General features: G+C 39.6%; 1 protein-coding gene across 10 annotated transcripts in view; it reads left to right on the plus strand.

Annotated features, from left to right (window-relative positions):
- Positions 1 to 12,913, plus strand: part of ARID1B (AT-rich interaction domain 1B) — a 329,589-nt gene that overhangs the window by 240,555 nt on the left and 76,121 nt on the right. For 5 of the 10 annotated variants that reach the window (XM_061471608.1, XM_061471615.1, XM_061471609.1 and 2 more), the window contains one exon: positions 6,051 to 6,149. The exons of 1 other annotated variant lie outside the window; for it this stretch is intronic. In XM_061471608.1, the coding sequence (XP_061327592.1) occupies positions 6,051 to 6,149 (99 nt within the window). The remainder of the gene's footprint in view (positions 1 to 6,050; positions 6,150 to 12,913) is intronic. 4 more of the 10 variants (XM_061471610.1, XM_061471611.1, XM_061471617.1 and 1 more) reach the window with 1 other exon arrangement.

The following is a 12,913-nucleotide window of genomic DNA, read 5'->3' on the forward strand; positions in this document are numbered from 1 at the left end:
TTATTTTTATAAAAAAAGTTCAGAATATAATGAATTATTCTGTTGTGAGGGTGACATTTGGATTGTGTTCCATAAGTAATACCTTGGGACTACATGCTGAATAATGAGCATGAAACAACATATTGAATAGCTACCTCATCCAGTCAGTGTCAACTTTGCTTTGAATTAAATGTTGTATCATGTCAAACAAGTAGCTTCTGTTTGTGAAATTAAGATGTTTATACTATTGCATGTGTGCAGAGAAAAGTCAGAGCTAGGGTTCTTCAGGCTCAGTGTTGCATCTTTTAATGGAGATTTGAGAGCAATTTAGTGCTTATGTTACAAAGACATCCCTGAAACTCACTCACAACCCTGTCCTTGATATGGTAACACAAATACGAAAAAGAAGATGGAGTGCAGCTTTCAAGGATTAGCAGTCTGAGTATTATACTTTCATGAGAAGAGAAGTGAGTTTTTACCTCTTGTTGGTTTTGTGTGGATTGTGAGTGACACTCGTGTGTGTTTGGGAATCTTGAGTCTTTAGAGCGTGATGCATTTGTTTTAAGAGGTAATATGGAAAGTCAGAGCCAGGCCCAACAACAATCTTGATAACTTTTTAATATGTCGTGTCCGTAAGTCTGGCTTGACAGTCTTCATGTTTGCAGATGCTTTGCATTACTACAGCAGAACAAGTCAGCCACTTGCGATCTCGCCTTCAGCAGCCACACAGCCAGCCACCAAAAGTATCCCAAAGCAGGAGGACTCCAGGCTTAGTACGAAGCTCCCAGGTTGGAGAGATGGAAATCATCTCAGTGAGCAGCAGGCAGAAGTGGATTACTAGCGTTGCTGTTGCGAGCAAGGAGTTCTTAGCTGCAGTGTGCAGAGCCAGAAGGCTTGGTTTGAGCATGTTTGACTCTGTGTACCACCCCACCCCCCCCCCCCGAGTGGTTCAGCACAGCCACAGCTGCTGTATCTAGAAGGGTCCACATGTCGCTGACCTTCTAAAGTATCTGTGCTCAGGTTGCTGTATAGATACAGAGAAGGTTTTAATATTTTGTGTCTTCATTTGGAGGGGTATAGGATATATGGGGAACCCTTGTTTTTTACTCAAAGAGTAAGTAATTTGAAAGTAATGTTGATACAATAGGAAGCTTGGCTACAATGCATAAACTAAGGAAGAAAATAATTTTAAAGGGTCATAGGCTTTGTAAGATGAAAGAGATAACACAAACCACGTGACCAGTTTCCCTTTACGCCACCTATAGAAAAGTTTTTCTTTTGAGGTCATTTGCACCTCACTTCCAATTTCCTGAAAAGCTCATTCAAAACAGTCCGATGTAGAAGCCTCTTTATGATCTTTAATTTCTGATGTAGGGATCCAAGACCCAGAATGTCCCTTCTGGTCTGTGAGCCTTTACTGTCACATAAGACCGGTTTTTATCAGATTTCATCTGGGTTTCCTGGACCTCATTATTCCTAAAAGGAAGTTGTTTAAAATTCCAGTAGTGGTTTGATTATCATCCTAAACATCATGCTCTTTTTCCTCCCTGATATTTAGCCACAAAAACAATTTTAAAAAGAAGTCACTAAATCACAGCTTTAGTTTTTGCCATGCTAAGTAGTAACTCTCTCAGCCTCCTGTCACGTCATGCTGGTAGATGTTCTTGGTTTCCATTCCAGTTAGCATTATACTTTCTGGTTTTGTCTGTGTGAGTACTCGCCAGTGATACATCAGCAATGGTATTATGTTGCTTTACCTCTACTAGAAACAGTTCTCCTAATTCATCCTAATAATAAATTTATTTCATTCAGGGTGACATCAAATGCTTAACTATAACCGTTTGTAGGTTATAACGATTTTTAGATCAACCAATATGGTCAGATTTTCCTTCCTTTTATTCTCCCATTTCTAACTGGTAATGCTACAGCTTTTCCGTTAGAAAAGGCTTATTTCTGGTCTGGGAATGTAATGTTTGCATTTCTGTTACTCCAACCCAAAAGATGGTCCAGATAGTTTCTGAGATAGTATTTTGATCATCTTCTATATTGACTAAGATTCCCTACTTAATAACCAATATCATTAATCCAGTTCTAGCTCTTTAATTCCTAAATTAGGGTGAGAATTGTCCCAAAGACAACTCTTGAGTTTTCCTCCAGCCTGATGTTCTCCTTTAAACACAGGCTGTGGTAAGTCCCTCTCCCTGCTGTTTCCCAGTCCTCACACATCTTAAAATTCCTGTGCTGATACCCCTCCTTAACAAGCAATTTCGCAGGGAGAACCTGTTACCGCTGGAACGCTTTCTTGATTCAGTTGTTCAGGCACAATTCTGTGAGCTGTTGTCCAGCAGGTACAGGGTGCCACTGCTGAGCATCCTCCAGTGTCATCACCGTGATGGGATCAAAGAGCCCTCAGCATGTTTCAAAACATTATCCATTTGGGCTGTAATTCATTGTAAGGACCCCTCCTCACCAGGTTATCAAAGGTCTATTCTTTCTTGCTATGTTGGCTCTAAGGAATTTACTTTTTACACTTTAACTGCAGATTTCATGGCTGTAGTCCTAATGCAATTGCCATTTAGTACTTTTCTCAATCCATCTTTTCCAAAGGTGCGGTGCAGTCTCCTCTAACTCTGTTTATTTCAAGCATAGATTTTCAGTTTCATGCAAAATGTTTAAAAGCATTTCTAACATAATTTTAAAAATAGAAATCCAGCTTACAGTTGTGCTAGTAAGCATCTTTAAATTCTCCCACCTCTTCAACTGGCTTTTTTTTGTTTAATAGCAGACATGGTATTAGCAGACATGGTATTAATTAGGCTGCTGGTTTTGATAGTTTTAATGACTAATTTTGCAAGATAGCTTTGTAAGTTTGAATTCCATTTTGCTCCTCTGTTAATATCTAGGAGAAAGAATTAGTGTGGCAGCATCTATGCTTTTAACATGCATTATTGTATTGGCTGTGATTTTGCATAATAAAAGTATTGCAAAACATGCATAGTATTCGCTTTGCAGAAGTTTTGGCAGGTGGAGCATCTCACTAATGTGACAACAATGCTATACAAAATGTGTAAAAAGGTCATTCCTGTTTAAACTTTCGTGTGTGTATTATTGGGAGGCATTAGTCTGTCAGTGAAAAAAAAAAAATTTTTTTTCCTCTCTTAAATAGCTGTAGAATTCATGTTTAAAAAGAGAAGAGGTTGTTTTCTTCTTCAGTAGGAGTTTTCCTTCCCTAATAAAATACAGAAGTATGATCATGTATTATTTAATGTGTCTTCCAAGAATCCCAACTACAATACCAGTTGAAAGAGAGAAGGATTAATATCATTTAAAGGAAAGAAGTGGAAAATCTTTAATGTAATTTTTTTTCCTGACAAAGAAACTTTAAAAGCATGGCAGACAGGATCTTCAAAGGTTTTTAAGGTTCTGTCATCAGCTCCCAGTCAATAGGAGTTAGATACCCAAATTTAGAGTTCCATTCAAGTCTTCAAAGGTATTTGGGTGCTTAACCTCCTCTTACCTTTTAGATCACTTTCAAGGATAAAATAGCAGTTCACCTGAAAAATTTTGGTGCAGTACTTTCATGTCCAGCATCTGGATAATTTGTAGCACACACTGATAAATGATGGTGTTACTTCTGCAGTTTTGTAAGAAGATGTGTAGAGCTGATCCTGTTGACCAAATTGTTTTCCTTTGTAAAGCAAAATTTTGGCTTTAAATTTTAATACTGAAAAAAAAATCCAAAACACCAGAAGTAAACTTTAAAAGGTGAACTGATGAAATAGCATTAACGTTTGGTGAGTATGGCAGTGAATTTGCAAAACTTCTGAGTCTGTATTCCATAAGTACGCAGAAGAAAATGATTTCTTAGTAGCAGGTCATACCTGCACTGTCCCAGGCTTTGACTTTACTGGTCCATTCTTGCATATCTGCCAGATAACTGAAGTTAGTATCAATGTAAAAAATTAAATACCATGTATAAATGTATTCAAAATATGTTGCCTAGCATAGATCTTCCATGCACTATTAATCTCCCTCAAAGTTTGCCAAGCCTCTATCTAAAAGGAGATCCCACTGGGAGCTGTGTGGTGCAGTCAGGACTACCCCTGCCTTTATATTACTTTTTTAAGTATTTGTAAAAATCTTCCATGGTTCAGATGTACTTGAAGTATTCTGTCTGATAGCAGTGCCTCGGGCATACACAATGGAAGTGGCAGTGCCCCGTGTTAACATGGAATTGCTGTTTGTTTATAGTCTTGAGTCACTGAATCCTTCCTGTCAAGCAGAAAGCGTTCATTATAATGCAGGCACTTAACGTCTCCACCGCCTGCTCTTGCATGACATCAAAACATAAGCCGGAATATTATTGTCATATGCCTTAGAGTTCGTGAATGGGCCGTGGATCCCAAAGCCTCAGGCACTGAGTGGCATGTTTGGTCTTTTGGAGGAGCAATTCTGCCTCTAGTCCAGCATTTGCATCTCTGAGACAGTTGTCACAGCTGCTCCCGGTAATGTTGACTGTCATGTATTTTAGTGCAAATGCACCTCATCTGAATAGCTAGGCAGTGGTTACACTCCACATTTTATGGATTTTCATTTTGTTCTTTTATCAATCTAGAGGCTGTGCTGAGAGCCAGTTGCTTTGAGACTGGGAAGTGGATGGGGTAGAGCAGACACATTTGCTTTCCTGCCTTTATGTCCAACTTGGGGCCCTTCATCACTGCAGAAAGAGCAGCGCCCCTGTCAGCCAGCTCCCAGCACCAAGGCTGGCCACAGGATTCTTGCTCCTGCCACTGTGGAGGGGCAGCTACTGAGCAGGAGGAAATGAGTCTCAGCAGGCGCAAATCTATTGCCTGTGTTTTTATTCTTTCCATTTCTTCCGAACGGAAAACAATCTGAGCAGTTTCTGAGGACGAGGGATATAAATCTGTCTGTTGCTATTTATAACATGCTCGTCACTACAGTGTCTAAATGCTTAAAGTATACATTCACTGCCTAACCTGAGGTGGTCTTCCAGCCGCTTGGGTTGTCAGGAGCAGGCGTGTCTCAGACCAGCAGCAGAGAGAAGCCCCGGGAGACATCCAGGTCTCATTCTTACCCCTGCTCATGCTGCGGCAGGTTGGCTGTCAGGCACCAGGCCACTGGACTGTTGTGCAGTGACAGGGTGGTAACGTGGACCTCCCTGCTTCACATGGTGCTGAATGGTGACCTGGAGGAGTGATTTGCATCAATGTAATAAGCATCTGCTTTACTATCCAGTAATATTGAGAGGGAACATTTGATGCCCTGAGCTTCACAGGCAGCACTGTGTGCTCTTCTTCTTTGGGTGGGTGGACAGCAGGGGATAAACTGTGTGGGTGTCTTTTGAACCAGGCCATAAAAAAGGCTCTGTCTGTTCTGGATGGATACTTTAGCAAGCAAATATATTCCCTTTCCTTTTATTTGTAATAAGATACCCTCTTTTCTGTCTGATCTTTTTCAAACGTGTTTCACTTTCACCCCATGTACCTACGTATTATTCTTTATTCCCATATTCTGCATGGACATTCAAATAATATTTAAACCACCGATTCATTGAAATACTTTTTAAAGTGTTGTTGTTAGTCATTTTTGTATTGACTGAATTTTTCATTGGTAATATTATTGGCAGCAGTCCATGTCTGCCTGGCTGGAGGCCAGTTTAAGCTCAGCAGGATGAGCCCTATTGTTCAGCAGACTTGGATTTTGTTAAAGTCTCTAACAGAAATATGTGTCAGGAGATTTGCAGCTATAAATTGAATCATGTTGGTGAGGTTGGGAACTCGCTCAATACGAAATTGAACATTTCGCCATGCCTGTTGCTAAATATGTTTACGCATGTTCCCTCCATGGGTTTCCAAAAAAAAAAAAGGAGGGGAAAAAAAGAAAAAAAAAAAAAGAAGGAAAAAAAGCTAGACCTGTTGAGCTCTGTCTCTGCCTTATATAGCTGGTGTTTTCTTTAATGTTGAGGGGTTGAAAAATGCAGCAAGGCTTGGTTTTGTGCATTGCAATGTTAAAAGCAAGTCTGTTTTCCCTTTTTTCTCTGTGTGTTGCAGGCAGTCAGATGCCACCGCAGCCTCCTGGCAGCCAGTCAGAATCCAGCTCCCACCCTGCCTTGAGCCAGTCACCAATGCCACAGGACCGAGGTTTGTTAGGTGTGGGGGCTTTTTTAGTTGGTGCCAAATGCAGCTTTTGTTGAAGATGCACATTAGCAATGTGAGATTTCCTGATTTTTCTTTTCTTTTCCCAGGGAAAATAATGACAATCCTCATTGTAAAAGGCTCAGGGGGTTTCCTTCTCTGGGGAAAGAGCAATTGAATAGCAGGTTTTACCAAAATGTAATTGGAAACAAGCCTTTCTTAAAATACAGTGAATTCCCAGAGTATAAAGGCAGTTTGCTGTAAATACTTGTGTCATGTCTTAGAGAATTCAATATTTGGTTGTCTATCTTAGAATTAAGGTATACAGAAATAGCGTTAGCTATGAGCACTGCAGTTTTGTTACGGTGCTCAATATTCTCATCTGTAATATTTTTACATGGGCACAATAGCTAGTCCTCTAGCCAGTTCTAGGATAAAAATATCTGTAAATATAAAGGGAAATCAACTATTTAGGTCAGATGATTCAAAGATTCGGAAATCTTGCAAGAGAAAACCTTGCAGGCAACAGCACTGTTCTAAAAAGGGTGCTTCCTAGCAAGTGCTTACAAAAATAAACAGAGCTGCTTTTTCTTTCTTAATGTTACTGTTTATAAACTGTAAGCTCTTCTCCTTTTCCCTCCTTCCTCCCTAGCTTAGGGAAGATAGTTGTCATAGTTTTGTTGTGTGACCATACATATGATCAACTGCTGTAAACTGGGCATTCTGTCCATGCAGTGGTTATCATGTGCCAGTGACAAGCTTGCAAAACAGACACATGATAACTGTGATAAACATGGAGTTATTTATGAAATGCTCCTCCTAAAATGTCTTGCTACCAGAAATACTCCAAGTAGCACCATATGGGGATACCATAAATACTGGAAGTTTTCTCACAAGTGAAACAAGTTGAACTCACAGATTGACAAATTTCTGGGATAGCATCCAGGAGGAACTAAGAGGACTCACAAAGCAGTGAGTCTCAATTTTTGCTGGTTTTCTGTGTTGGATGTCCCCTCCTCCAGGAATGCTGATTAATGAGAACATGAAACACAGAATTCCACACTCAGTTTGTTTGTTTTACTTCCTTTTCAGTCATTCTTTGTAGACAGTCAGTTATTGGCGCAGGAACCTATTTGCCCTTCAGAAAGTTTTTAGAGTAACATACGTCTTTAGTGAAATCAAAATTGCCTCAGCACTTTGTACAAATATATAATGCTTTGTGTGATAGTGTCACAAGGCACTGGGAACGGATCAGATTTGAGGCCTTGAACACCCAAGCATCTCAGAAAAAAGTGTACATTTTCTGGCACAATTGGCACTTCTTGGCACAAAATGTTATATTGCCCTGTAATAATTATTTCTGCAGTGTGTGTTCCTCACCTGGCTTTGGGGGACAAGTTAGGCAGGGGTTGAACCTCTCTCCATTGCTGATGTAGAACAAAACTGGAGGTCATTGTGTGGTCAGGAGAGGCAGAGGGATATTCAAAAGTAGAACAGAGAAAGACAGCTGCCATAACTGGGAAGTAAAATTTACAGATTTAGTGTGGTTCTTCCTCTGTGCAGGGGGGTGTGTGTGTGAGAATTGTCGGTATGTTCTTGGAGAAGACGTGTTTGGGAATGTTGCAGTTTTTGCACTCTTCATATGCAAAATCCAGTGTAATATGCATGATCCATGTGACCCAGCTTGTACTAGAAGCCTATTTGTTTCATGCAGCAGATATGAAATATGTAAATAGCTAGGTCATACTGATTTTGCAAAACATGTTCCCCAAAGCTTCTCTAAAGTCTGTGCTATGCTCACATAAACATGCATGCATTCCCTTTTGTGCCCTGGCATTGATTAGAGGCTCCTTTGAAATGGAAAACTTCACCTTTTAAAAAGGCTGCTACATTAGTTGATTCCTTTGCTTGCTTGAACTGCTTTCCAGTGAACTTGAAGAAAGGAAGAAGGGGGAATGATGGGGACTCAAAGGGAAGGTGCTTGTCACTTATTGATAAAAACCTGAGCAGAAAATGTTGCTGCTAAGGACACCTGATCCATAGGCATCTGTTACAGTAATTTAAACTCCTGGCTTCCTGATACACTGTCTCCCCAAAAAGAAAAGGAAAAAAAAAAAAGGAAAAAAAAAAGAAAATTAAAACAAAAAAACCCAGAGACCCTTCTTAGGATAAGGTAATGTTTTGTTTAGCACTTCGTATAACAGTTTTTTCTTGTTTAGAGAGAGAATTGAATGAACTAAAGACTACTTATGATTTCTGAAACAGAATCCTCTGCTCTTAATATTGAAACAAGTATTATTTACCAGATACTGTGAAGCTTAATTGACAGGTGGAGTGTGAGCTGTAGCACTTTTGCAACCTAAACCGCTACCTTGAACCATTAAGTTTACATGTATTTATTTTGAGAGTGTTTGATTATATTTTATCGTATTTTCCATGGTAACTCAGTACCCAGCTGGGATTTTCATGTTTGCCTGCCTAAGACTGTACATCCCGTCACACAGTGCAGCATGAAGCAAAAAGCCTATTTGTACATGCACATTCTACGTATGGGAGGAGGGGAGTGGTAATGTGTGCATATACTGTAATGGGAATTTCTTGGGGGATTGGATTTTTTGTGCTCTCCAGCTTGCTTCTTATACAGCTTATTTCATATTTTCTGTAATGAGCATAAAAATGCTTACTTTTAAAAAAGAATTTGAAAACGTTTCATGTCCTGCTCAACCTCTAGGACATTTGGACCTGAGTCAGCATAGGTGGAGCATGCTATTCTAGGCAACCCATGTCTGTTCTCATCCCAGAATCGATAACTGGCTGCTGTTGTTTGAAGCCAAATCAATGAAACTTCTTCAGTTCTACCAACACGCACTGTCTACCTTGGCAGTAAGAAATTGCATGTACTTTTATGTGCATAACCTATGTCTCAGCTTCTGTGGGCAGGTTACTTGAAGTGCACACCTTAATGGATTGTTGGTGCCAGAATGCTAAGGAGATGGCTAGGCTGTGCAGGGCTGGGGTCAGAAGTCTCCTGGAGAAGCAGGAGTGGCCATAGCTGCTCACCTACATGTGTTTTCAGCTGCTGGTGAATCCCAGCAATTACCGTTACTTGGAGATACCACATGAAAATGTAATCACGGCCAATGAAGCTCATTACTGAAACTTGCTATGCTCTGAGGGGGAGAAAGGGTTGCATGTTTTGCACTTTGTTTCTGATACGGTTACTCCAGACTTCACTATCATCAAAAGTAGGGGGTTCATTTTCTGTGTTTACTGAAGTCAAGGCTTTTTATAAACTTGAGTTACATCAGCCCCCAGAGGTCGGGCAGTGGTGATGCCACAGCTGTTATAACCATTTGGCAAATAACTGAGGTAGAGTCACTTGACTATATTCTGCTGTATATACTGACCTCATCTGTTTGGGTTTTGAAGCTGTGCTTTGAGGATGTGCTTAGTAGCCAGAACAGCTCAGTGGGTTAGAAGTTACTTGTATTCATCAAACAGAAATCCAGCATATCCAAATTGACCCCTGAATGAGTTTCCTGAAACTGCAGCATGAAAAAGAATCTTTCCATCCTGGCCATTAGCTTATACTCCCACTCTTACTTTTGGAACTTAACAGAGATGTCTGCCTGCATATCCGAATACTCACCTATGCAGATACTAATAGGAGAATGTCTGTCACAATAATGTTGAAACAGGCATTTTTACCCCCACAGAGATGAATGGTTTCTTACCTAATTTTGAAAAAAAATGTAGAAAACTTAACTACTTCTAAGTAGTGCTTTTCATGCTTATGCAGTTGGATATGTACATGTCAGGTTTCAGTCTTACATTAAAATAGTGAATCGGGAGCTCCTGAAAACCATTGAATTTAATGGGAACAGTTAATGACTTTAGGTTATTACTCTAGCAAGCACTCTCATAATGGGGATACTTAAAGAAGCCTTATTTATTAGTGCAAATGTATATGGGTCAGAATTAATTTTTTAAAAATCTTTAATTGTTTTCCCCTTACAGTTTTCACAGCGGTGCATAGTTAAATATTCATGATAATGCTGATGATATGCTAAAGGTCTGAAATAGATCTGGAGTCTCAAAATCAACACAGGTTATTTAACCCTTTTCATCTAATGCACCACTGGGGACTTGCTCAGTGAAATCTCAGAGCACTGGAATAATTAGAAGATAGTAATGAGGATTTAATTAGTCCTTGAGATATGCTGAAATAGGACCACTGAGAACTTTTCTGTTTGGACATGGACTGCAAGCAGAATTGATGCCGTTGCAGCTGCTATGATGTGCTGGAAAATGTATTCCATTGCTGGAGGCAGTTTTCATGGCAGCATTCTGTGCCTGTCAGATCTATGGGGAAAGTGCCCTGAGTAAGCACCTCCAAAATAGTTGAATAGTAGCCTTCCTCTTCTCCATCACCTCCTCCCAGTACCTTTTCTGTTTTCTTTGTTTTATGTTATTCCTTCCGTTCTAGCTTTATTTCTTTTATAGTTGACATGATCCAGCTTTTGAGGATTGTTGTACACTTGTATGCTCTATTAAAAACATAGACAGGGACATGGAGTTAGAAACTGCAGGCTTGTAGGAGTACAGGTGTTATACTAAGCAAAATTTGAATCTTTTTGGTGTAACTGCTTGTAAGGTTTATCCTCAGATCTAGTTCTTATTTAGTAATAGATCTTCACAGAAGTGATATTTATCAGTTGCTGCAATGTAGTAAATTTAAATAGCTTTTTTGGCATCCAAGATGTTATCCAGCAAGAGGTAGTAACAGATGGGATGTGAGCAGGCATTTTGATGTTCTCTTTGTGCTTCCCTATAAACACTGAGTAGCAACTGAATTCCTGTAACTGCAGTTTTCTAATTTACCCATTAGATTTCACATTGGTATTTTTCTCCCCTTAACTTTTCTGGGCATGCTTATTTACACGCAGTCATCACATAAATCCCATTGTCATGTATTTTATTCTAACAAAATAGAAATGGTTTTGCTTGCATGGAAGACACAGAATGCCAATCAGGTGTTTTGCGCCTACAATTCCTGATGAGATTTATGGCTTAATACTGACATACGATGGCAGAGATTCTTTTCCCTGAAATCTGTTTTCTTCATAAGAAACCAGAAGGAAGAAAATAGATCAAAGAATTCTTATTGCAACAAAAAGATACTGTAGTTTGCGTTTAGATCTTAAAAAGTCTTTTTTCCCTGAGAATATGTTTTTTGCTCTCATTTGGGGGTTTGGGATCTATTCAGAGCACTGAGGAGCTAGAGAATAAAATGATTCTTGTCATTAAAATTCTTCTGCTTGCCATGTTAACGATGACACCACTTAATCAGACTTGGTAATAAGTTTACTTGATGTAGACTGAAGTGTTTCAAGCTCTTGAAGAAAGATGGTTGAGACATGCACTGAGTGCAAAGCCACAGGTATGTTTGAGTGCCTCTTCTGCACGTAGCATTCTCCAAGTGGGTCAGTGAGGAGGAGCTGAGCTCCAGGTGGTGCACAGGAACACCGTGTCAGGCCAGGAGGAAGTCGATATGCCCAGAAAACTGGGGTTAGAGGAACTGGGCCCTCAACAGCTAGAAAAGTGTATCATATAAGGAGGAAAAGCAGGTTTTACTTGAAACTGTCATACTACCTCAGTAAAACATATCTTTTTCATCACAAAGACATGACTAAATAGGACATGTTGCGTAGGAACATGCAGAGCCACTCAGTATGTGAAAGCAGAGATATGCAGTAGAATTGTGCACTAAACTTCTTTGGTGACTCAAAAAGTTAATTTCTCAGTTTAGTGAGCACTAAATTTATCAAGTCTTTAGAAAGGATCAGGCCATCATTGCTTTTTACCACTTCAGTTTTAATTTGCTTGTAGAAGTGGAAGTGCACAGAAATGTAGTGTTGCGTGATAAACAAGTTTTTTGAATGTATACACACTCTACATTCTTCTTTGCTATAGTGCTTCATTTGCACTATACTATTCTTTGCTATTTCAATTGCAGTGGCACCCAAGACCGCCATTTTTCTACCTGTTTTTATTGTACTACGTTATGTAGCAATGCACAGCAAAAATGCTTACGATGTGTCTACTTTGACTAGCAGTCATTTGGGATAAATGGTTACCGGTTTTCACTCTGAGCTGTGGGAGTGAATAGTTTTGTGTCTGTCTCAAGCATTACAGGAAGACCTGCTTTTCTTGCCCAAAAGTATTAGTAATGATGTTACTCTGCCAAACCAGGTTAATTCTTAAATCAGTCAGTTGCCATTTCAGGGTGCTGGTTTTAGACTGTATTTGGATTTCAAACATATATCAGCCTGTCTGTGTTGGGTTGATCTGGTTAGTTGTGGCCTGCAACAGTATTGACTGTCTGCAAAAAGGAGGAAAGGGTATGATTTACATATGATAAGCCATGCTGGGAGAGAGGAAGACTGCAGAAGTAGGATTTGAAGTAAATAATAATATCTGGACAATCAAACCCAGACTCAGGTCACCCAAGCAATTTTTTTGTACTAGCAGCTGGTCATTGCTTTCTTCTTCCTGATGTTAAATCTTGTTATACTGGGGGATGAATCTTTATTTCATTTTTTAAACTAAATTGGGGATTCTCTTTTTGAAATTAGGGAGCAGAATTGAATTATTGTGAGAGAGTTTATACAGTTGCCAGCAGAGAAACTTCTCAATAGAAAAGTTTCCACTGACTTCATTAGGCAGCCATCAGATTCCCTGCCTCTGGGCTCTGGGAGCAAGAAAAGCCACAAGAAGTC

The sequence above is a fragment of the Pezoporus flaviventris genome, unplaced genomic scaffold (genome assembly GCF_033815535.1).
Source record: "Pezoporus flaviventris isolate CSIRO_AGI_PZ_B2104156 unplaced genomic scaffold, CSIRO_AGI_Pfla_v1 ptg000066l, whole genome shotgun sequence".
Classification (NCBI taxonomy): Eukaryota; Metazoa; Chordata; class Aves; order Psittaciformes; family Psittacidae; genus Pezoporus; species Pezoporus flaviventris.